The sequence below is a fragment of the Giraffa tippelskirchi genome, chromosome 10 (genome assembly GCF_054371585.1).
Source record: "Giraffa tippelskirchi isolate mGirTip1 chromosome 10, T2T-mGirTip1v1.2.pri, whole genome shotgun sequence".
In the NCBI taxonomy this organism is placed as follows: domain Eukaryota; kingdom Metazoa; phylum Chordata; class Mammalia; order Artiodactyla; family Giraffidae; genus Giraffa; species Giraffa tippelskirchi.
This window is the reverse complement of record NC_137284.1, coordinates 108175272-108198222: the sequence shown is the minus strand read 5'-3', so window position 1 is coordinate 108198222 and position 22951 is coordinate 108175272. Positions and strand designations below refer to the sequence as shown.

Sequence of the window (22951 nt, the reverse complement as noted above, 5' to 3'; positions counted from 1 at the left end):
AAGGGGGGTAAATGTTTTCATTTGTATGAGTGTTGTACTTTGAAGGGGATGTGTTCAGAAGCTTTATATTTATTACTTTAATACTTAAATATCACTAAATATCATCATATGAGGGGAATATTAGATAAAGAGAAAACTACATTGCAAATTATCATCTTTGTTATCTTTCCATTTCCACATTGTAGTAGTTGTTGGATAAATGAAAACATGATGTGAACCAAGACGATTACTTTGAAAAAGGGCAAAAATACAAACCTTAGAGTAACATGGTCAATGAAGAATCATCTGTAAGTCACACTATGTAAGATAACATTGTAAGGGCAAACCTCACACATTTAAAAAGTTGTAAGCCCCAATAAGTGATTTGTGTTATATCACACAATCTTTGATGTGGAGAGATTGAAAGGCAATCAAGATTTCAGTGAGGTCCTTAGTGTTCCTTGTTAGAGGACAGTCATTTGTACTGTATAAGAATCTACACTTGAAAACTATTGGGGGATTCAAGAGTGATTGCTCCTTGTTTCCTCTAGGTTTGGAAATATCCTGGGATGGAGACAGTTTTGTAGAAGTCATGGCTGCCCCCCATCTCAAGGGCAAACTCTGTGGTCTTTGTGGCAACTACAATGGACATAAGCGTGATGACTTAATTGGTGGAGACGGAAGCTTCAAATTTGATGTGGATGACTTTGCCGAGTCCTGGAGAGTGGAGTCCAATGAGTTCTGTAACAGACCTCAGAGAAAACCAGTGCCTGAACTGTGTCAAGGGACAGTGAAGGTAAAGCTTAGAGCCCATCGAGAATGCCAGAAACTCAAATCCTGGGAGTTTCAGACCTGCCACTCAACTGTGGACTACACTACTTTCTACCGGTAAGTACAGTGCTTTCAGGAATGGGCTTGGGTTACACACCAGGGATAGACTTGACCTTGGAACAGAAACTGTCAAATCCCTTGGTGTACCAGGGCCCCCAAAGCAGAGTCTAAACACCCCTACTTCTTTCTTGTCTTGAGACTGATCTCCTCTTGAATCAGTCCCACATTATGTCTCAAAATAAGAACTCGTAGGGAGTGCTTCAGAGTTATCTTCTATAAGTGATTGTTTTTGTGTCTGCAGGTTCACTGGGAAGCTAGGGACACCCTAGCGTTTTTCCAGGTGTTAGCTTGACTCTAAGATTGAGGAGTGCTTCCCAAATTCTGGCCTGAAATACAATGGTGTAGGGCAGAAGTGGGAATCTCAAATCGCTCTGGCTCTCTTTGGGTATTTCAGTGAGCTCGGTTATTCTAGGTTTGAGGAAGGGTTCATCAGATCTTTCCCATGGTCTAGCCCCAGACAAATCTGCACATAGAAAATGAGGTGGTCAGATGAGAGTTCCTCGGATTTTAGCCAACTATGAGACTTTGTGTCCAGAGTTAGAAGAGTATAGAAACAGGACTTAAGAATGGAGGAAGGAAGGTCTCTCATTAAGACTGTGGATTCCATAACCTTTTCTAATTCTGCTTAACCCCCTTCCATACAAAGCAACTGGTTAAAAAGGAGACTTGGCTTTGACATCCATGCTACAAGGTTGCATTTGTGAATGGATGAGTTTGGCCTGGTTGTACTTCCATTTACTACACGATTCTATGGATTCAAGAGCTGTGACTAACTATAACTTTAACCACCACTGGGTGTGGAAGGAAACATGAGATGAACACAGCCCCAAAAGGCCTTGTTTAAATGATTTGCCCATGCCTCTTAAAATGAGAAAACTCCTGTGGTCTGAAGCCACGGAGAAGTTATTTTTACTCTTTAATTGCCACCAGTTTATTTCCCCTAGTTCTCATTAAATGTGATTTTTAAAAATTTATTTCATCTTTGGATGTAAGAGATAAAGTTCTATAAAGTCAGCTCAAAGTGTGGTGAAAAAGGACGATCCCTGTCATCACAAATTCCTGAACATGACTGAATCTGTCAAACCATTTGGCTCCAACTCATGTGTTTAGTTTCTTCAAGTCATTTTCTGGTTGTAACTTGAATTCTCTGGGTTCCCTTCTTTCTCCTCCCTAAACCACCCAATAGATTGACCTCACCCTTGTCTATTGAAATTGAAAGATCTTTAATGCACTCTGGAGTGAGTTAAGCACCTGGATAGACAAACCAGGCTTCACTTTGAAACTAAATACCCATCACTTGAAAGTCTGATGGGAAGCAGTTGTTGTTTAGTCGCTAAGTCATGTCTGACTCTTCTGTGACCTGATGGACTGTAGCCCGTCAGGCTCTTCTCTCCATTTAATTCTCCAGGCAAAGAGACCAGAGTGGGTTGCCATTTCCTTCTCCAGGGGATCTTCTGGACCCAGGGATCAAATCTGTGTCCCCTGAATTGGCAGGTGGATTCTTTGCCACTGAGCCACCAGGGCAGCTTGAATAGGAAGCAATACTGCTGCTGCTGCTGCTGCTAAGTCGCTTCAGTCGTGTCCAACTCTGTGCAACCCCATAGACGGCAGCCCATCAGGCTCTCCCGTCCCTGGGATTCTCCAGGCAAGAACACTGGAGTGGCAATAGAGCACAGTAATTAAGAACTTTGTGGTTTCTCTGAGCTAAAAACCCATCCCAGCTTTACAAACTTGAGAAGTTATTGAAGCTTTTCAAACCTTGGTTTGCTTATCTGGGAAATGCAGATGGTAAAAGAACCTACCTTGAAGAGCCATCATTCAGATTCCATGAGATGATGAACGTAAATACATCTGCTTAACCCAGTGCCCCCGAGTAATAAGTACTCTGTAATTGTTGGCTACTATCATATCCTCTATCATTAATTAAATGATTAGCAAGCGTTAAGGCCTCTTATGGATGCTTTCCTAGCCCAGTTGTGGATTTGGACTGGACCCTTCTCTGTCTGAAACAGAATGGAAAGGCTATACTTCTCCCAGGACCCTAGCAGTCCACACCTTTGGTCTTCATCCCATTTCAAAGGAATGTGTTGAAAGCAAAAATTGGAGAGCAGGCCTGTAGAGATTCATCCCTTTTTGCAAATTTCTATTTCTTTGCTCTTTGGTGATTTATTTTGTATTGTGATCCCTGGACTGTGAGCAGGAATATGATGAGCACCTTGGCAGAAGTCGTGAGAAATGACGTTGACATGAATAGAGAGAATGGGAACTGTTAGATGGCCAGACAGTTGCTTGCCTTCTGCTCTTGAAAGTTGCTACAAAAGCTATAGTGGCACAGTAAGGGATGGGGGAGTCACTGTGTAAGGGGCTGGGTGTCTGAGTTTGGAGAGCTTTTGAGAATGCTCTCAGGATCTTTGTGTACTGAGGTTTGGAGGATAGAGTATGGTGGGAGGTGAGCTTATGTTCTGCTGTATGTGATGTAGGGGCAGAGCCCCCTTCCAGGCCAGCCACTCCCTGGAAGAGGCAAGGGGAGCTCAGGAAGGCAGAGCTGGGTGATCCTGACTGTCACTCGCTTTGTTGATGACCTCACTCTCCAACTGAGAGGTTCACCTTCACGAATTTTCAAGTGAGGTGGCCAGTATTGGGTAGATCTCGGATTTCTTTCTTTCTTCCAAACACAGATGTGGCAGGAGAAAGGAAAGAAACAGGGTCGATGTGGAAAGGGAATTCTGTTCTCAAGCAATCTCCAGCAAGGACCATACCTTAGGGAGCCTTTGAGAAGCAATGAAGTAAGAAAGTATTGGGTAGTTCCAGGCTGGGTGTAACCTCAACACTGTCACTTGCTACTTGCTAGCTGTGTGGTCCTGGTAGCTTGTTGACCTTCAGATTCTTTGTCTGTAGACTAGACATGGCAGCAGCTACCTGGTGGTGCTCCTCCAAAGCCTGAGGTCAATGGGCGGTGACATGTTGGCATGTGATAGAAAGGCAGTCTTGGTCTTGGCACAGTATGCTTTATCCTGTGTACCTTCCTTTTTATGGAGAACCTTGTCCCTGCTCAGCCACTTATTTTTCTGATACATGGTAACTTTTCCTGTTCTCATTGTGGAGAACAGATTAGATAGAGTCTCACTGATGTATCTGCAGAGCAATTAAAAAATGAAAAAAAATTCTCTTTTGTGACATAGCATGAAATATGGTAAGTTAAGATTGCATTGTAAATGTTTAAAAAATTGTTTTTTTGTCTTATCTAGAAAAATGGTACAAATGAATCTATTTCCAGGACAGAAATAGATGCAGAGGTAGAGAATGGATGTAGGTGGGAGAAGGGGAGTGTGGGACAAATTGGGAGATCAGGATTGACATATATGCAAATGTTGTTCAGTTGCTAAGTTGTGTCTGACTTTTTGTGACCCCATGGACAGCAGCATGCCCATGGTTAAATAGATAGCTAGTAGGAATCTGCTGTAAAGCACAGGAAGCTCACCCTCAGTGCCCTGTGATGACCTGAGTGAGTAGGTTGGAGTGGGGGAGGGAGGAAGGCTCATGAAGGAGGGAATATGTGTATGCTGCTGCTGCTGCTGCTAAGTCGCTTCAGTCGTGTCCGACTCCGTGTGACCCCATAGACGGCAGCCCACCAGGCTCCCCCGTCCTTGGGATTCTCCAGGCAAGAACACTGGAGTGGGTTGCCATTTCCTTCTCCAGTGCATGCAAGTGAAAAGTGAAAGTGAAGCTGCTCAGTCGTGTCCGACCCTTAGCAACCCCATGGACTGCAGCCTACCAGGCTCCTCCGTCCATGGGATTTTCCAGGCAAGAGTACTGGAGTGGGATGCCATTGCCTTCTCCAGGATATATGTATACACACAGCTGATTCACTTCATTGTACAGAAGAAACGAGCACAACATTGTAAAGCAATTATACTCCAGAGAAAGAGCATAATACATGTTCATCGTATAATATTTAAATAACACTAAAAAGAATAAAGAAGAAAATAGCTATCACATGACATTCCACACATGTAAATTTTTTCCTGTGTATTTTATGTCATTGGTAGGATTTCTAAAATGAAGCTTAAAACACTGTCAATGTTCTGTGTGTTAAGTGCTGTGATCTTTTTTATGAGTCAATATAGGACTTGAGAGATATGCCTTGTTCTCATGAAAGGTCCTATATGTAAATTGTATATAAATTTGATTCTTTTCATTTTCTCCTTATCCTTCAAAGAAATATCTGTATTTTCCTTTAAGACAAAGAATAAAGTTGAATAATCTACGAATGCAACCTTCCAAGTACCACTGTATATGTTACGTAGAGAGGGAGAGGATACAGGAGGTATTTCTCTGAGGAAATTTTACCACTTTTGGGTTTCCTTAATCATGTGGCAATTTCCACAGGGAAAATTCTATTCTAAATATGAGATACTTCCTACAAGATCAGAATAATAATTCTGATTTCTCTGAATTAGAGTTTTCTTTTGAGATGTGTAGGACTTAGAACTCATTTTATTTTAGTCTTACCTAGTTCAAAAATTTTAATAATAAACTGTCTATTGTCTAAAAACTCAAAAACTTTTGCAAATAAATAAGAGATGACTACATATTAGCCAAGACTTTTTTTTCTTTTGGGAAGCTTTTAGTTTTTCTTATTTTTTCTTCACAAATTAGTTCCACCCATCATGACTTCATTTGGTATAAAGTGTAATATTCAAAGTCTTTGTGATCAGCATGATTTAGTTCCATTAACCCATTGAATATGTTTGGATGCAAAATAACTTAATCATGAATCACCTAAAAATTGAGTTGTCCTCCAGTTAGTTAATCCCCCTCACAAGTGTTTTGCATTGGCCTTCGATGGTGTTATTGAGACATTTCCGGTAGCAAGGGAGGTAGGTAGTATCCTGTGGAAGCATGAATGTGAAATCATTTCAGTTATATCTGGATTCAAACATAGACTCCCCTGAGGAGCAGATGTTGTCTTTGTGCCTCTTCCCTCACCTTTTATTTTCACTTCCCTCTCCCAGCCTCATGTTGCCTTCTCCATCTGTGTCTTGACTGCCAACTGAGAAATCCAGGAGAAGTAGGCCGCCCCCAACCCCAGAGCCTCCCTGGAGGTCCTCAGCAGCCAGTACGGGGTCTACTGACCACCCTGACATAGACCATGATGACAAGACCAGCCCTGGCAGCCTCAGGGAGAGAAGGAAGCCAGGAGATGGGCTGGGCTGTGTGGGCCACTCTGGGGAGAGAGAGACCACCTATACCTTAGGCTGGCGCAACACTAGCAGTGGGCTTCTTCCCTAACTCAGGTCTGAATCTTGGAGGAAGTAGCTGCGAGTGCGTATATAACCTGTCAGCAAAGTGGGGCTCTCCTGTCAGGGCAGGCCCACATTTCAGAGAAGCCAGGAAAACGAATGTGCACTGTCGCAAAGCCCAGGCATTTACAGACCACAATCGTCTCAGGACTGTTTTCCTCTCCTCACTCCCCTTCCTGGGGTATAATTCACTGGAGCAAAAGCTCCATTCACTTGTTCGGTTTGGGAAAATGTCTGGGGATCCCCAGTCTAGGAAATGTTCTTTTCTTTTCATGCAGTGGTTTTTACATCTGTAAGGAGTTGAAGGAAGGCCAGAGGATTCACAGACATGTCCTTCCTGCTGAGGTCCTGGGAGGTAGGTGGTGGGAGTTTGTGCAGGAGAGCGTTGGAACCCCGACAGCACCACGATGTTGGAGATAATGGTGCCCGGGGACTGCCGGTGGCTTCCTTCCAAGGGAAGATCACAGCCTTTGTGGATGACTGACTTTGTGTTTTCCTATAAAGGAAACTCATCATTTATTGTAAAACAAGAGGAGGGATCCAGGCAAGGAATACAGACTTTATGTGTGTATGTCTGTTTGTATGAGAAAATCGTATAAAGCTAACTGCTATTCTATAATCCAAATCAAGCCAATCTTCCCTTAGCTTCAAAGAAGAACGTTCTTGGAACATTTCTGTTTAGAACTTTTAATGAGTTGTCTCACGTTGCCATTAGAACTAGGGTCCTAAGTCAAATGAGATGTTCATTTTAAAGTGTGATGTTCTAAACATGCTTTATTATTCCTTTGGCAAAGTCAGCTTTGAGGATGAGCAGCCACTCTGTATCTGTAAAAAAGGTGACACCAGGTGGCGACAGATTTCAGCCCTTACAGTTCAACATGTTTTTCCTCCTCGGTAGCTCATCCCTTTTTGTTTTGTTTCTTTTTTAGAGTCAGTCCTAGGCTGCTCCTTCACTGTGTCTAAACATACAATGCCCGTTCCTTCCTCTGTGTCCATGTCTTTTCCCTGCCTGAGATGCCTTCATTGTCTACATTGATTTAAGCTGAAGGCACTGCTCAAATTTCATCCTGGGCCTCTGTAAATGTTCTTTGCTTTCTTAGAGATGCTGATTGTGTTTATCCTTATTTAGCACATATACTATGTTGTATTTGTTGCTGTTGTCTCGTGCCAGCATTGGAAGTTCTGCTTTGGGGAAAGTCTTCTTAGCTCCCTTCCTAGCCTCTCTGTCATCTTCATTCTCTCTGATCTCCTTGTGACTTCTACCCCCAGTGTCAACTTCATCTTAGGTCTTTATCCCCACACTTGTTACACACTTATAGTCAGAACGTGTACACTGTTCTGTCGTTTCAGAGAATAAACTAGTCAGAGCCTCTGGTCCACCTTTGATGCTGCAGGAACTATCTGCTCTTCTTACTGCATGAGTCTGCTACTGTGACTGCCAGGAGCACGCCTCTGAGTCACAGAATCTACTTCTGCCTACTCACAATTCACTTGAAAACCACTTGGACTTACTGGATTCAATCTGTCCTTTCTGTCTATAGATGAGTAGTGTTTGTCCTTGCCATCTTCCTTGCCATCTTCCTGTGTGGTATTTTGACCTATAGATGTTTCTGCATTGACCTCTGCCACCATCTTATTCTGTAGAGTCATGAACTGGCATTGACTCTTCTTGGTCACAGTATGTGATGCTATTCATGGAAGCATCACAAGGAAGTTCTCCTGAGCCTTATAGAATCCCGAGTTTTTATTGGAACTCGATCACCTACTGCCTGGGTGGCTGACCTTCTGTAGCCCCTCCCGGAGGTCATGCTAAAGCCTTTAGTCTCCAGCTCTTCTGGAGGTTGGAACTGTTATCAGGTGGCCCAAAGCCCCCAGCACAAAGCACATTATTTAGGGTCTCATAGCCAAAAGTGTTAGTCCCCCGGTTGTGTTCAACTCTACAACATCCTGGTCTGTAGTCCACCAGGCTGCTCTCTCCATGGAATTCTCCAGGCAAGAATACTGGAGTGGGTAGTCACTCCCTTCTCCAGAGGATCTTCCCAACTCAGAGATCAAATCTGGATCTTCTGCATTGCAAGGCAGATTTTTTTTTACCATCTGAGCCAGCAGGGAAGTCCCAAAGGGCCCAGGAAAAAAAAAAAAAGACTCTCCTGTCAAGCAGGGCATTCCAGGGGCCTAGAGATCACTCTCCAGGAGCTAAAGGTCAAAGCTAGACCCTCTTCGGGCCAAGTTAATTCTTCACTATGCAACCTGCCTGGCTCAAGGTTAAATGTAATTTCAGTTTGATTTTAATGTTAGCTTGGAGTTTATTTTCAGCATAAACTTGCTGGAATCCTGCAGTGTTTCTCCTCAGAAAATTACATTGTGGATTGTAATTAGATGGGGCTTTTGAACACAGATTTGAATGAGTATCATTGTAGCAGGTAAAACACTAATTATTTTGTAGCATCTCTGTTGGTTGCTTAGGGTACTTTGATGACTCCTCAGTAAGCAGGAAGCCGTGTGGTGTAGCTTTACTATATTTTCATTATCAACAGGTATAAAGCCCTTTCTAGCCACAAGAGCAACATGAGTGGTGGCTGACATGAGGCATGTTTTCTTTATGTTACTGTTGAGCTAAGTGGGGCACTGAGAGGTGAGGGGATTCACTTCAGGGCCACCTGTGAAACCTGAGCGGCCAGCCTGATGGGACACCTGGTCTTGGGTTTCTTTCTCAGAACTTAGCTGGAGCCAGTATGGCTGCTCTCAGAGTCTATCGTCCACTCAAGTTTTTGAATATCTTGCTTCTGCCATGAGCTTATAGAGGAGGATTTCATTAATCATTTAATTCACTTCTTTTGCAACTTTTGAGTGTGTACGTGCTGCGTGCCAGGGACTGCGGTAGGGACTGAATAAGAGAACCAAAGGCTATTCCTTCAGACAACTCATAGATTAGCATGGACAGACAGTGATAAATAAGAAACAAGGTCATTGTCAACTGTGAGAAGAGGAATGGGTGAATTAGTTGTGATGTGATAAGGTGGGCTGAGGGCACCAACTTGGGATAAGGTAGACAGGAAAGTCTTCATGAGGAGTGCTCCTTTGAGTGGAGCCCAGTGAGCACGGGAAGGACTGGGGAGGGGGCCTTCGTGGGTGGGGGAAGGGCAGGCCCCAATGTGGGAAGAGTGTGGCCTGTTGAAGACTAGAAAGGAGGCTGTCAGTACTGGTGCCTTTAGAAAGTGGTGGGTGTGCTGCCGATAACTGCATGAGCTTGGAAGTAAATCCTCCCCTGGTCAAGGTTCAGATGAGATGTGTTTGTTGAACTTTATTATTGAGCCTTTCCTGTTTTCCTCATTCAGTAAGTTTTCATTTTATTGCATTCTGCATGTAGTTTTGGAAGCTGATGTAAATCCATTCTGGAACGAGTTGAGGAATAAGTGACAGTGGCCAGGGGTAAGAGATCTAACAGCTCTGAATGTCTATTTTTTGTGTGAAATAGAGATAATATCACCAACAGATTGCGCATGAGGCTGGATAAGGTTTCCCTTGAAATGCCCAGGTGGAAGCACAAAGGAATCCACTTCCCTTGACCGCATCACTGTATCATAGCACAGTCTAGTGGCATTCTGCCCTGATCTCTGAGGTTGCAGGTTGTTCCATGGAAAGTTAAGGTATGCGCTTGGGTGCCAGAATGCCTCAGAACCAAGAAAACCTGGGCACGGGTGTCCTCAGAGATGGCCCTGTGTGGGCTGGCTTCCATCAGACCCCAGACAGATGTGTTGGATCTTGGATATGTTGTGAGTCCAGCACTGTGACTCAGTGAAGCCACAGGGACAGGATCAGAACTTGTAAAATCAGCTAGCATCCTGGCAGGGTCCTAGGCTTTGCAGAGGTGGCTCACTGGCTCCTGTGCTCTGGGAGCTCAGGGCTGTCCTGGGTTTGATGGTCATCCAGGACTCTTTGATTATTTCTCAATCAAGCTGGCAAAAATTACAGTTGATGGACAGTGTGCAAATATGAAATAAGAGGGAAGCTCTTGTGATTCTGGATCCTCCTACACATTGTCTTGAATGGAAATATTATAGTCCATCTCAATTTTCTTCTGACCTGGCAAAGAAAAGGAGCAGTTAGCTTTCATACACAGGCTTTCACAGGGGCTGGTGTTTCAATCAGGGACCAAATATTCAGGAGTGTGTATGTGTTAAAAAAAAAAAAAATAAGACTGGATGTGGGGGCAGTTTTGTTAAGGAAGAAAATGCTGAATTATTATTTTTTTATATCTACAGGTTTCTTTTCTAGACTAAAAGTCAATGATTCATGTCTAGGAATCAATGAGATCAATAATAAATTAAAACAGGTATATATTATCTATTGTAAACACACACACACATAGGTTATTTTATTGTTAGGATTCATTGATTAAATAATTCACCAGGCGCTGTTCAAGGTGCTGGAGGTATGGCAGTGATTGAGATAAATGAGTCCTCTGGCTCACAGAGTTTGCAGTGCAGGCTAGTGGGTGAGAAAGATGAGTAAACAGGAGTGTAGGTAGGAAGGGATACATATTTAATAAAGGATGCATTGGGTGCTCTGGATATCTTCCAGGGGCATGGCTTCCTGGAGGAGGTGACATTCTAAGCTGAAACCAAAAGCATATGTAGGGATTAGCTGCACAAAAAGAATAGGGGTTTGGGGAAGAGCACAAAGGAAAAGATTCCAGCCATGGAAGACTGTGTGCTCAAAACCATGAAAGCCAGTGAGAGTCTGGCATAGGCAGCCAACAGGTGTTCAATGGGGCAGTGTCATAAACTGAGAGGGGTATGGACTGTGGGTCAGGAGGAATGGCCGACCAGATCATTACAGTTTATGCCCCAGCATTCATCAGACATGAAGGGGGTACACTGTAGTGTCTTTCAGCCATTACTTGGGAGCAGCTTATATTGAGCATTGGTTCAGTAAAGCTGAAGACTTAGCATTTATTCATCATTCATTTACTTCTCACTTTGTATTCACCGACTGTGTAGTCTATGCCTTAGGTCTTGGTTCTTAAACTTTGGCAAGCATCAGAATCGTTTAGACAGCTGATCTGGTGGGTTTAGGCCAGGGGCTGAGAATGTACATTTGTAACAAGTTCCCAAGTGATGCTGGGACTCGGGGATCACACGTGGAGAACCTTAGCTCGAGGAGGAGAAATTAGAACTGCTTCCGGGTGTTTGTGCATCCCCAAGGGACTCAGTTCTTTGAGCCTTGGTCTACTCCAAGACCTTTTTATGGCCAATGGGGCTGATCTTTCCTTGTCCTATATAGTCAGCCTCCACACATTAGAGATGAGAACACAGAGTGGGTTAATGGGAAAGGGATTAGGAGCTAAGCACAGGCCCACCTAGGCTAAAGTGCTCATTGGAGCTCAGTGGCAATTTTTTTTTTTTTTGGTGTGTTGTTTAAAGTTCAGGCACCAAATGGAGTACTGCTCAGCCATAAAAAAGAATGAAATTTTACCATTTGCAGCAACATGGATAGACTTGGAAGATATTATCCCGAGTGAAATAAACCAGCAAAGAGAAACACTGTATGGTAACACTTATATATGAAATCTAAAAAATGCAGCAAACTAGTGAGCATAACAAAAAAAGCAGACTCAGATATAGAGAACAAATTAGTGTTACCCGTGGGGAAGGGGAAAGTGGAGGGGGCAATATAGGTGGTTAAGAGATACAAGCTATTAGAAATAACAGTGAACTACAAGGATATATTATACAACACAGGGAATATAGCCAATATTTTACAATCACTATAAATGGAGTATAACCTTTAAAAACTGTGAATTACTCTGCTGCATACCTATAACTTGGACAACATTGTACATCAACTATACTTCAATTGAAAAAAAGGGAAAAAAAATATAGGCACCAAACTAAACCTTTTAATGTCTTGTTTTATAAATAAAAAGGCCCTGGTCTTACTGCTTCCTTATTTGAAAGGCCAAGCCCAGCAGAAGTGTTGAACTTGTTTGGCTGGGCCATTTGTGAGCCAGAATTAGAACCCAGAATTCTCCTGGCCACTGAAATAACTTTCCACAGGGCACCCAATCCTGGGAAGCACCTTGGTCACTTTGGGATGAATAACCCAGTGCCCAGCAAGTGCCCTCCCTGGAGAGAAAGTTGGGCACTAGGCACAGTGCAGCTCTCTTGCTGAACCAGATTGGAGCCGGTGTTCCCTGGCAGAGACAGAGCTGCCCAAATCCTCCTTTCCCCAGCACGAAGCACAGACAGGCCTGGAACTGGGAGCCAGGCTGGTTAGCCCAGAGATGGCTGACAGAATTTATCTGTAAAAATCTGTTTCCATTCTGCTGGCTTCAGGCTTGAAAAGAACCTGGTCAGTGGGCACAGAGAGTAGAGAAATAAATACTTTACAAGGAAAGGGGGAAATCTGGTGATGATACTGGAATTAATAATTCTTTTAACATGAAAGAGCTTTTCTCTGTGATCTTTATTGTCTTACCTAGGGTTTAGAGTTTAAACAGAGCGAGAGGGTGAGCTGGTTTCTTCATTGTATCCCAAGCAACTGGCCCATGTGTGAGCACAAAGGTAGGATGCATCTGAGTTGCTCAAAGAATATGGGCCAGACTTTTCAAAACCTCTGAAAGCTTTTCCATACGAATAAGCAACCAGGAAATTGGAGTCTTCATTTTGTCTTTGTGATCAAAGCCAGGGAGGAAAGATATTAAGCAGATACTGACCTGAAGTTTTGTGGCCACTGTTAGGATTTATTGACTGAATAGCAAATAAGGACTGCGGGAAAGCCGAGGTTGGTGTTTACTTGAGGGGAAGAAAAGATTTGGATTCAGAGGTTGACTGGAAACAGAAGCCTGCCCTACTAGGGAAATGAGTCCACGGGCTTTGGTAATAAGAGGTAATGACAACCACATTAACAGCATTGATTGACACGCATTACGTGCCTGGAACTCCGGGACACCTAATAATATATGACAGTGTTAATAATAATGGGCGATGCTATGAGAAGAGGAGTAGTGACAGCTTACGTTTGCATGCTGTGTGCCAGGTGGCAGCTGGGGGCTCTCCTTTGTGTTTAGTGTTCCATTTGTGTGCATGAGCAACACGAACTTAAAGGAGGTAAGAATATCACCCAAGATCACCAGGCAAGAAGGAGGCAGAGCCAGAATTTGTGAACAAATATGTTTGACCCAAAGATTGTATTTTTGATCATTACCACCATTATCTGGTAATAGCTCCTCCTCCTAACCCATCCCTGACCCGATTGTCTCCATTTTCTAACACTTAGTTTTTGCAAAAGCTTCATATACTGCAATTTTTTCTTTTTGAAAGATTTTTTTTTCCTTTTAAAAGATTTTCCTTTCTTTTGACCAAAATTGTCTGTTCAGGTTTTGTATTATTCTGGCTGAATTTTAAATAGAGCAATTTCATCCTAGTGGTCTTTTACAGAGAAATGTTTGAATTTCAAAATAGTGGCCATTCTCTACTCATTTTTTTTTTAACTGATCCACAATATTAATTCTAGAGATAAGAATGCCTGACTCTGCTGTGAAAGGCTGAGTTCATTATGGAACTGGGATCCTTGATTCTAATGCTGTGTGCCTATAAAGTATTTCCTTCTTTTCATCTTCTTTTCCTTCTCTTTGGTTTTAAAGACGGTTTAGAAACAGTTTCTAAAGAAAGAAACTAATTTTTATTTCACATCTTGCTTGAGATGTTTCGATTGATGTGATACTAATAACTCAGTGCTTCCTGACTTTTGGGAGATTACCATCCTTTTTGAGGTTCTGATGAAAGTTAAGGGTCTCTTGTCCAGAAAAATGTACTCATACTTGTGCATGCAACAGGGAATTATCTGCCTAGGTATCAGTGGACCCTCGCTTCAAAAATCCTGCCTCCTTCCTCCCTCCTACTCCCTTCAAGTCTTGAATATTTTTTGAACCTTGTTAAATGTCAGGAACTCTGCTGTTAGGATTACAGTGGTGAATGAAATAGACATGGTTTCTGTCTTCATGGATTTAATAGTCTAGTGAATAGGAAGACAGTAAACCAGCATCCTTACAAATAAACAAGCTATGATGTGTGTGTACTTGAAGGACAACTTGGGTGTATCAGATCATTTAATGGGTGGGTCAGATACTGTAGGTTTACATATAGGGGAAGGAGGAGGCAGATGGACTTGAGAAGAAACTACACCTATGCAAATATATATATGTATTTTTTTCTTTTCAAAAAAAAGAGTTCAGTTAGCTGTGCTGGGACATCTGTAATGTAATTTGACTCCAGTGTGTAATAAATGTATGTACTCATAGAGGGCTGAAGGGCACACCATCACACTTCTGCAAAAGGCATTTTCACCTGTTCATGGGCTGGTCCCCTGTTAGTCACTGGTATTGCTTTTTATTATCTATATCAGATGGAAGGTCTCCCAACAGAATTTTTGAAGTGGCTGATGATGCGGAAATAGCGCAAGGTAGTTGTCCAGCTAATCAGTGAAATAGCTCATGCTTATTAATTGTAAGGTTGTTTATGTTTGCTTCCTTCTTGGTCCTTAAAGAGTCTTAACAGATGTTGGTCCACAAGATGCCATTGAAGGGCAAGCCCTGGGCACCAGCCCTGCTTAGACTTTTGACCTGTTTAGAGACATATTTCACTCCCTCCAGACTCATTTCTTTCCGTCTCTGATTCCCACACCCTGTCTATGGTTACTGATAATAGTGACTGATGCTCTGCTTTCCTGGGCCATCTAATCACCCACTTTGTTCCATTCCTTTCCTCTCTCATCACCCATAGCATTGGGTAAGAGGCCCTCCCCACATGAGTCTCAGGCCCAGAGCACCCCTCAGGGTGTATACAGTCCCAACTCTGGGAGACCCATGTACTAATGTGGTGATATAATTTCTCTCTACATTTGAATGGATCCTTGGGCTTCCCTGGTGACTCAGAGGTTTAAGCGTCTGCCTCCAATGCGGGAGACCTGGGTTCAATCCCTGGGTCGGGAAGATCCCCTGGAGAAGGAAATGGCAACCCACTCCAGTATTCTTGCCTGGAGAATCCCATGGACGGAGGAGCCTGGCGGGTCACAGTCCATGGGGTCGCAAAGAGTCAGACACCACTGAACGACTGAGCACTAGAGTACTTGCTATGATTGTTTCTAATGGCAGCTCCCACCAGTATGTGGGAGGAACTTCTCTATCAGGTACTTTGCTGGCTTAGGGAATGCAGCTGGGATCAAGACGAAGTCATTATTCTGCTAACCTGGAGGTGTGGAGGACCATAACCATAGGTAAATACACATATTATGTAAGATGAGATTTCATGTGCTACAGAGAAAGACAGCAGGGAAGGAGATAGCGGATGATACTGGGGTCTGATGTCTGTTCACATAAGACAGTCAGGGAAGAAGATCCTTTGGATAGGATATGATTTGAGCTAAAACCTGAAGGAAGAGAGAGCATGAGGTCTGTTCAAGTTAGGGGAAAAAATGCTTTACAGGCAGAGTGCAAAGAACACGAACAGCTTGGGAAATATCAAAAGGTCACTGTATCTGGGGGCAGAAGATAGCAAGGAGAAGAGGGAGGGAGAGGAGGTGGAGAAACACAGGGCTTTTCAGACTGAGGGAAGGGCCCTGGGTTTTGCTGGAAGAAAGAGGAGAAACGGCTCAGTAGCACATCTGGGTCTGGGGCTTTGAAATGTGATGGAACCAGTATGGATGTAAGAGGAGGAACTGTGCCCCTAAATTCGGTTAGTGTCCAACTATTGAAAAACCAGCATGGGGCTCTAAATGGACCTGGCATTTTTGCTCCCTACCTTAAGTGTTTCTCATAACCATATGTCTTGAAACTTGGTCTTCTACAGAGGAGAGGCCACATTAACCCTCTGTCTTCTGGTCACTGTCTCTTGATCCTCAGTCTGAGTTTTTTTTTCTCGTTCAGTCTAATGTAAGATTGTTTTCTTCCAAATTTAAACTCTGAGGGATTCCCCTGGCATCATATAAACTTGAAACTCAGGTATTTCTCTCATTCCTCCTTGAGGCAGAGGGGAAAAGGGATTGCTATTGAATTTTGCTTGGGAAAGAATTTTGAAAGCACACTGATTTTTAAAATAACTTCCCCTCTAAGAAAAGGAAGAAAATGAAAAAAGAGGTCTTGTTAAAATACAGGTGTAGCTGCAGGGTAACATGTTTACAGGTCTGCAGGGCTGCTGAGGAGGGAGGCCTCTTGGGACCTTCAAGAGAGTGAGTCATGAGGTAACTCAAGCAGTACACATATGCAGAGTGCCAGAGAGCCTCGAGGGCAAGCCGGTTCAGGAGCTCTCACCGCAGCCCGACGCTGCAGTGCTGGGACCAACAGTGACACCTGGCATATCCGTCCGGTGCCCAGAAATGCTTAGTAACTCTGTTGGTTATTCAGTCAAGCTCATACTCCTGACTATGGCCGTCAAAATGGGTGTACTATGTTTTTGTGAGATTTGCTCATTTTAACCTACATTTTACTCCAGCCAGTTCAGCAGCCTCTGAGTGCAGTTGATACTTTCCTGTGAATGTGCCTTGTTTATGTGTGATGTCGTTTGCTGGGACTGTCCCTGTTTCTCCCTGTTCCAGCCCAGTTTAAGGACTATTTCTTTTTGAAAGCCTTTCTCCAGTGAAAAAAAATACATTTCCCCCTTCACCCACCCACCCATCTCTCTCTCTGTCTTTCTTGCTTCAGCTGTTCCATTTTATGCACTAATTCCATTTGGCCCTGGATATATTACTATCGCTCTTCTCCTTGATAGCTCTCCTCAAGAGATAGACACTGTTGAGGGAAGAGGCCATTTGTCATTCACGTGTATGTCCCTCCCCCACACCCACCACATCTCAGCATATGCCGGAGGGAATCCGAGGAAATGCTCAAGACATGTGCAGTGAGTTGCACTGAACCGAATCCTGGCTCTGGCTGAGTGATGGTGACTGCGGGACATTTCAATCCTGGGACTTGTCAAGCAGCTTCTTTTGGGGTTTTTTGTTGTTGTTGTTTTATTTGTTTGTTTTATTTTTGTTTTTGCTATATTTATATAATCTCTCTTTCTCTCTTTTTTTTTCCCGAGGACACCTGGATCACAGTTTTCTGAGCTCAGGGTTAATTTCTTTTTTTTTTCTAGAAATTGGTAGAGCCACCTGTGAGAAAGAGAAATGTGATTCATTCCAACCAACGGTCTACCTCTCGAGTTGAAATATGAGCATGTAGTGGTGGTTGGGGAGGCCAGCATGAGCTCAGACACTCTGCTCATGCATAAGGTCGCCCTGCCTCCCGTGGCAAACTCATCTTCCTTCTGTTGGCCCATTGCCTGGATGTGAGAAAGGACATGACACATCACCATCATGGATCTCCCACCTGGCAAATCTGTGTAAGGCGTGTTCAGAAACACATTTCAGCTTAGAAGTGGGGAGTGGACAGGGCTGACTTGTACTGAATACATGTGTTCAGGGCTGCCGCATTCCCAGAGATGTCCCTGACTGGATACATGTAGTTTTATTTACTTACTTTTTTTTTAACAATCTTCTGGATTTATTTGAATTAGGAGTTGCCGCCTTCCTGGAAGTGATTGGCTAGGAATGTGTACCTGGTGTGAGGGTGGGGGGTCCATGGTCTTCTCAGAGGAGGAGGGACGAGAGTGATGCAGCGTGCCTTCTTGTCCCGTGTTCTTGGCTCTTTATGAGTGCATTAGGTAGTGTCATGTGGCTCCTAACTGCTTGTCCTCTGTGATTGTCATCTCATAGACGAATTACAATTTGAGACATGTTGTGCACAATTGTGCTGTCAGGGCCATCATATTGTATGAATTCTGAACACATTCCTATCCATCTGTGGAGGCTGGCAGCTGACGGTGAGCATGCTGCTGGAATAATGCATGCCTTCTTGTCCTGATCTGGACTTTCTTAAGAGAGGGCTAAGAAGACAGGTTCAATTTGGGTTTTGCTCTTTGTAGATGGCATTGGAAGAAAACTAAAAGCACCTGAGGAAATGTCAGAGTGGATCATGTTTATACTTATAAACCAAGCTCACCATAGAGGACCAATCAGCGATGTCTGCATTCAGCAGTGATGAGAGCAGTTTGATCTTTGACTCATCAGTCAAGTTATTTTTCCAGTGAAAGATGAAATCCCTTTTGTTATGTGGATTCCTCAGTGAGGATGAAGCTAGTCCTTTTTGACTTACAGCCTATGAGGCAATTTAATGTACAAAGGGAATATTTGCTTCACAATTATATAAAAGAAAGGTGGCCGTGTCCTTTCTAAAGGGTCCATTTGCCCTGAAAAGAGTGGATGGACTGGTTTCCACGTGAGCTGACACTATTTCATTGACGCTGACATTGCCCTTAAGCCAAAGGAGTCTTGAGAGGGTTCTCATTGCTGCACTTTGATGGATTAGGAGAGCGGAGGGATCAGATTGCAGACCCATTTTTCCAAGGTGGCAAGTCTGTGAGAGTTAAGTAAGCATTGGGTTGCTATTCAGGCCTTCAGTGTCTCAGCTTCCAAGTCTGTCTTCCAGATAGTATTGTTGGTTCTTATCAATATAATACCCATGTAGACCTGACCACAGGTGCTGTAAGACTACATATGCAAAGCTTATTACAAGCAGGGGTTCATTTCAAGCCTCTTGAAAGGGGAGCCTGCATTTCCTGTGCGCTTTTGTTGGTTCATATTTTTATTAGGAAAGGGCTTAAGCATTTTCTGCTTGAATCCTTGTAGGCATGCGTGCTTACATGGTACTAAGTTGCTTCAATTTTGTCTGACTCTTTGCAACGTTATGGACCATAGCCCACCAGGCTCTTCTGTCCATGGGCTTCTCCAGGCAAGAATACTGGAGTGGGTTGCCATGCTCTCCTCCAGGGAATCTTCCCAACCCAGTGATCGAACCCATGTCTCTTATGTCTCCTGCATTGGCAGGTGGGTTCTTTACCATTAGCGCCATTTACATATAATTGACACTGTCTTGCCTTTCACACCCAGTTACCAACTCTACTGACTTATTCTAAGAAATTATGTACATATCACTTCTGTGCACTTGCTGGTACTATGATTGGATAAATGCCCTGAGCATTCCTGGTCTGTGAAGTGGGGTGAAAAAGAGCTGCACTCAGGGTGGCTGTTAGATCTCAGGGAGTCATGAATGTCCAGCATCTAGGCACAGTGCTCACATGGGGACAGGGCTTGGCCAGCACTGCTTTTCTACTCTCTCTGCCTTTCTCACTCACAGATATAGTCTAAGGCTCTCATCCTCATGAGCTTTCGCTACAGTCATGGACCCCTTAACCTGTCCCCTTTGCTAGAGTGGTAAGCTTGAAGGACCACATCCCAACTCTTTAGCTTGGCATCCAGAATTTGCCCCAATCTCTACCACATATACCTTTTCAAATAAACACTTCATTTTCTAAACCATCTGGTCCAGCCAGATGGACAGACTCTGAGTGGGTCATGCTATGTTGTGCCTCTGGCCCTTTGCCTGGAATCTTCTTCTCCATCCCTCCATATCCTACCCATCTTTCGATATTCGGCTAAAGTATCATGACTTTTGTACATATTTTCTCTCTACCAAAGATGCATGATTTTTTCTTTCTTTCTGAACCCCTACATGAATTGACCACTCCATTACTTTGCCTGTTAAGCAGCCTCCCTAGCTTCTTGTTGTGGTCATTAATCGGCATTTAGATCCTCTGTTGCTGTGCATCCTTTCTTCAGCTTCTTTCCCATCACCTTATCTAGAGGGTGTAAGTGTCACAAAACTGAAGACTATATCACATTTAAATTTCACATGTCCTAGAGTGATGTTCCTTGTATTGGAGGCTCCCAGTAGTTGATCTGATGATTTGTCATGATTAGAACAAATGTCTTCTCCATAGAAGTCTTTGTTTTTAGCATATGCAAGCTGTCCATGTGGCAACTCAATGCTCAGCATCTTAATCTCGATTGGGACATGCCAATTTGAATCCCCTTATTAACTGTGCAGCATTCTCAAATTAATTTGTTACTGTATCCTCTGGACATTAGAATGCTAATTCTCTCAGACTTTATAATATCTGCCAAACCTCTGAGCATGGCTCTGACCGACATCCTCCAGAGACTACACTGGAACAGAGGCAACTGAATTTAGTAAGCCATTTGGAGTGTTATGTAATTTGGACTTAGATTTAGGTTTTTTCGGAAGTAGAATAGATATATGACACCAACTCAGGCCCAGGTGTTTTTCGCCTCTCTTCTGTGTTCTGGTCTTTCAAAAATAAATCTAGGGCAGCTGTCTATGTTTTAGGATTATTTTTCCAATGGGGCTTCTTTTCATTTTATGTCATATCAAGCTCCTTTTCTGGTGGAAGCTCTGTGACATACAAGGTTCAATGATCTAATGTGAGGCTGTATACTTTGGGTTCTTTGGTGTGTTGAGTTTTGGTGTAAGGGCTAAAAGTGAGGGTTTATTTTCTAACCTCTTGGGTTCTGAAACTCATCTATTAAGTACGTATACTATTCATATCTACCTCATAAGATTTTTGTAACTGTTACATGAGGTAATATATTTAAAGTTCTTAGTACCAAGTCTGTGATATTGTAAATGCTCAACAAATGTTTGTAATTTAAGAAAACACTATATATTTATCTACCAATGTAGTGATAGGGAATAGCAGAACAAAACAAACAGAAATCCTTTTCAGATCATGAGCCTGGCACTGCAAGATTGCATAGAGATATAAAAATCACAATGAAAGCCTTATGCTCATTCCGTAAATCTATTTACTAACAGTGATTTTGACAGGTAAGTGAAGAATATCCTTCTTCCCATATACTGATCCCTGGGATATTGGACCTAGAGAGAGGTTGCACATTTTTGGCTTTTATGACATGAGCTGGCTTATTAGAAGTGGTTTTGCATCATAATCTTGGAATAACCAAGGAGGTGTTTGGGACCAATGGAGAGCACTGTCCTGAACTGTTCCCTGAATGTGAAGCCAATGTATTCCTGCAGTCACCAGCTGCCAGCTGAGATCACACCAGAGCTCTTAGTTTCCACATGGCTTTTCTTTTACTATCTTCTTTAGGTCACCAATCCTCAGAATGCTAAAGAGTATCATTTATGTCAAGTGATGTATGGAAACATGTGGAGTATATGTTGGCCACTCGCTCCCTCACTTGAGAACAGGTACTCCATGTCCTCCACTTCCCCTTTATGGCTTCTCTGTAACCTTGAGCAGGGATCTTGAGTATGAGAGTAAAGGAGAGGGCTTTTCTGACTACACTGTTTCTATCCGTAATTTTTTAAAGTATCTACACAGGACACACGAAGTTTAGAGCTGTCTCCACCTGATGCTCCCTTCCTGGGTTGGAACAAGAAAAAAACCCTGACAATCCCCTTGTGTTTTTAAATGTTCTTAAATGTTAGACTCTCTCTTGAGTATTCAACAATTCTAATTCTCATCCCAGTGTGGGTTACCTGGTGGCCTTAGTCTTAGATTAAGCCTAAAGTATGTCTTGCAAGACAGTGGGTAGTCTTGGGAGAGGTTGGCGTGTGATTTTCAAATGGATTGATTTGTCAGTCATGGCTCTCCAAAGAAACAGAACCAACAGGATATATAAAGAGAGTTACTATAAGCAGTTGGCTCATGATTCATAAATAGGCTTCCCAAGTGGAACAGTGGTAAAGAATCTGCCTGTCAATGCAGAAGACATAAGAGACGTGGGTTCGATCCCTGTGTCGGGAAGATCCCCTGGAGAAAGAAATAGCAACCGACTCCAGTAGTCTTGCCTGGGAAATCCCATGGACAGAGGAGCTGTCAAGCTATAGTCCATGGCATTGTGAAGAGTCGGATACGACTGAGCACACATGCATACACTTTATTATGAAAGCTGACAAGTCCCAAATTCTGCCAGGTGAGTCAGCAAGTTGGAGACCCAGGAGAGCTAATGATGTAGTTTCAGTCTGTAGGCCAGCAGGCTCACAAGACCCAGGAAGGGCTGATGTTTCAGTTCAAGTCCAAAAGCATGACAAAACAGTGTCCCAGTTTGAAGGCAGTGAGGAAGAATTCTTCCTTTCTCAAGGGAGGGTCAGCCTTTTTGTTCTGTTCAGCTCTTCAGCTGATTGGATGGGCCCACCTACATTAAGGAAGGCAACTTGCTTTACTCAGCCTATCAATTTAAATATTAATATCATCCAAAAATACCCTCACAGAAACACCCAACATAATGTCTGACCAAATATCTGGGTATCCCATGGCCCATTTGAGTTGACATGTAAAATTAACCATCATAATTGGAGTGTGGACTTCTTTGATTCAGTTCTCCAGGTCCTCCAACAGGTGTCCTATTAATTGGTCATTCGTTCGCAGATTTCTTGGCTGATATAATATATAAATAGTAAGAGACTTCAGCTCGAAAAGTAGTTACTGTGTTTCCACTATATGTGGGTGCTAGTTAGGCTTTGGTGGGAGACAGAGATAAGCTAGTTATGATTTCTGCCTCAAGATTAAAACTTCCTCCATGCCGGATGCCTGCTGCCAACCTAGTTTTAGAAATTCATTTTCCTTAATCTACTTGAGCCTGGAGTGTATCAGCACTTAGAAGATTTCTTTGAAAACTTGACTTTTTCAAGTGAGTTTCACCAGTTCCAATGGGTTGGTTCCTTTCCACTTGCTCTAAGCTTCTTTTTCATCTTTGCAAAATGAAGGAGCTGCTTTTTGCCCTTCTGGGTTTTTAGTGCTATGCTGACAGTTGTTGTACAGGCAGAGGGAAAATGCCATGCAAGGAAAACCCTTACT

At 43.1% G+C, this 22951-nt stretch overlaps 1 protein-coding gene across 2 annotated transcripts in view; it reads left to right on the top strand.

Annotated features, from left to right (window-relative positions):
* The window catches only part of BMPER (BMP binding endothelial regulator), a 247111-nt gene that overhangs the window by 179790 nt on the left and 44370 nt on the right, over positions 1 to 22951 (top strand). For both annotated transcript variants that reach the window (XM_081533567.1, XM_081533565.1), the window contains one exon: positions 531 to 867. In XM_081533567.1, coding sequence (XP_081389693.1) covers positions 531 to 867 — 337 coding nt within the window. The remainder of the gene's footprint in view (positions 1 to 530; positions 868 to 22951) is intronic.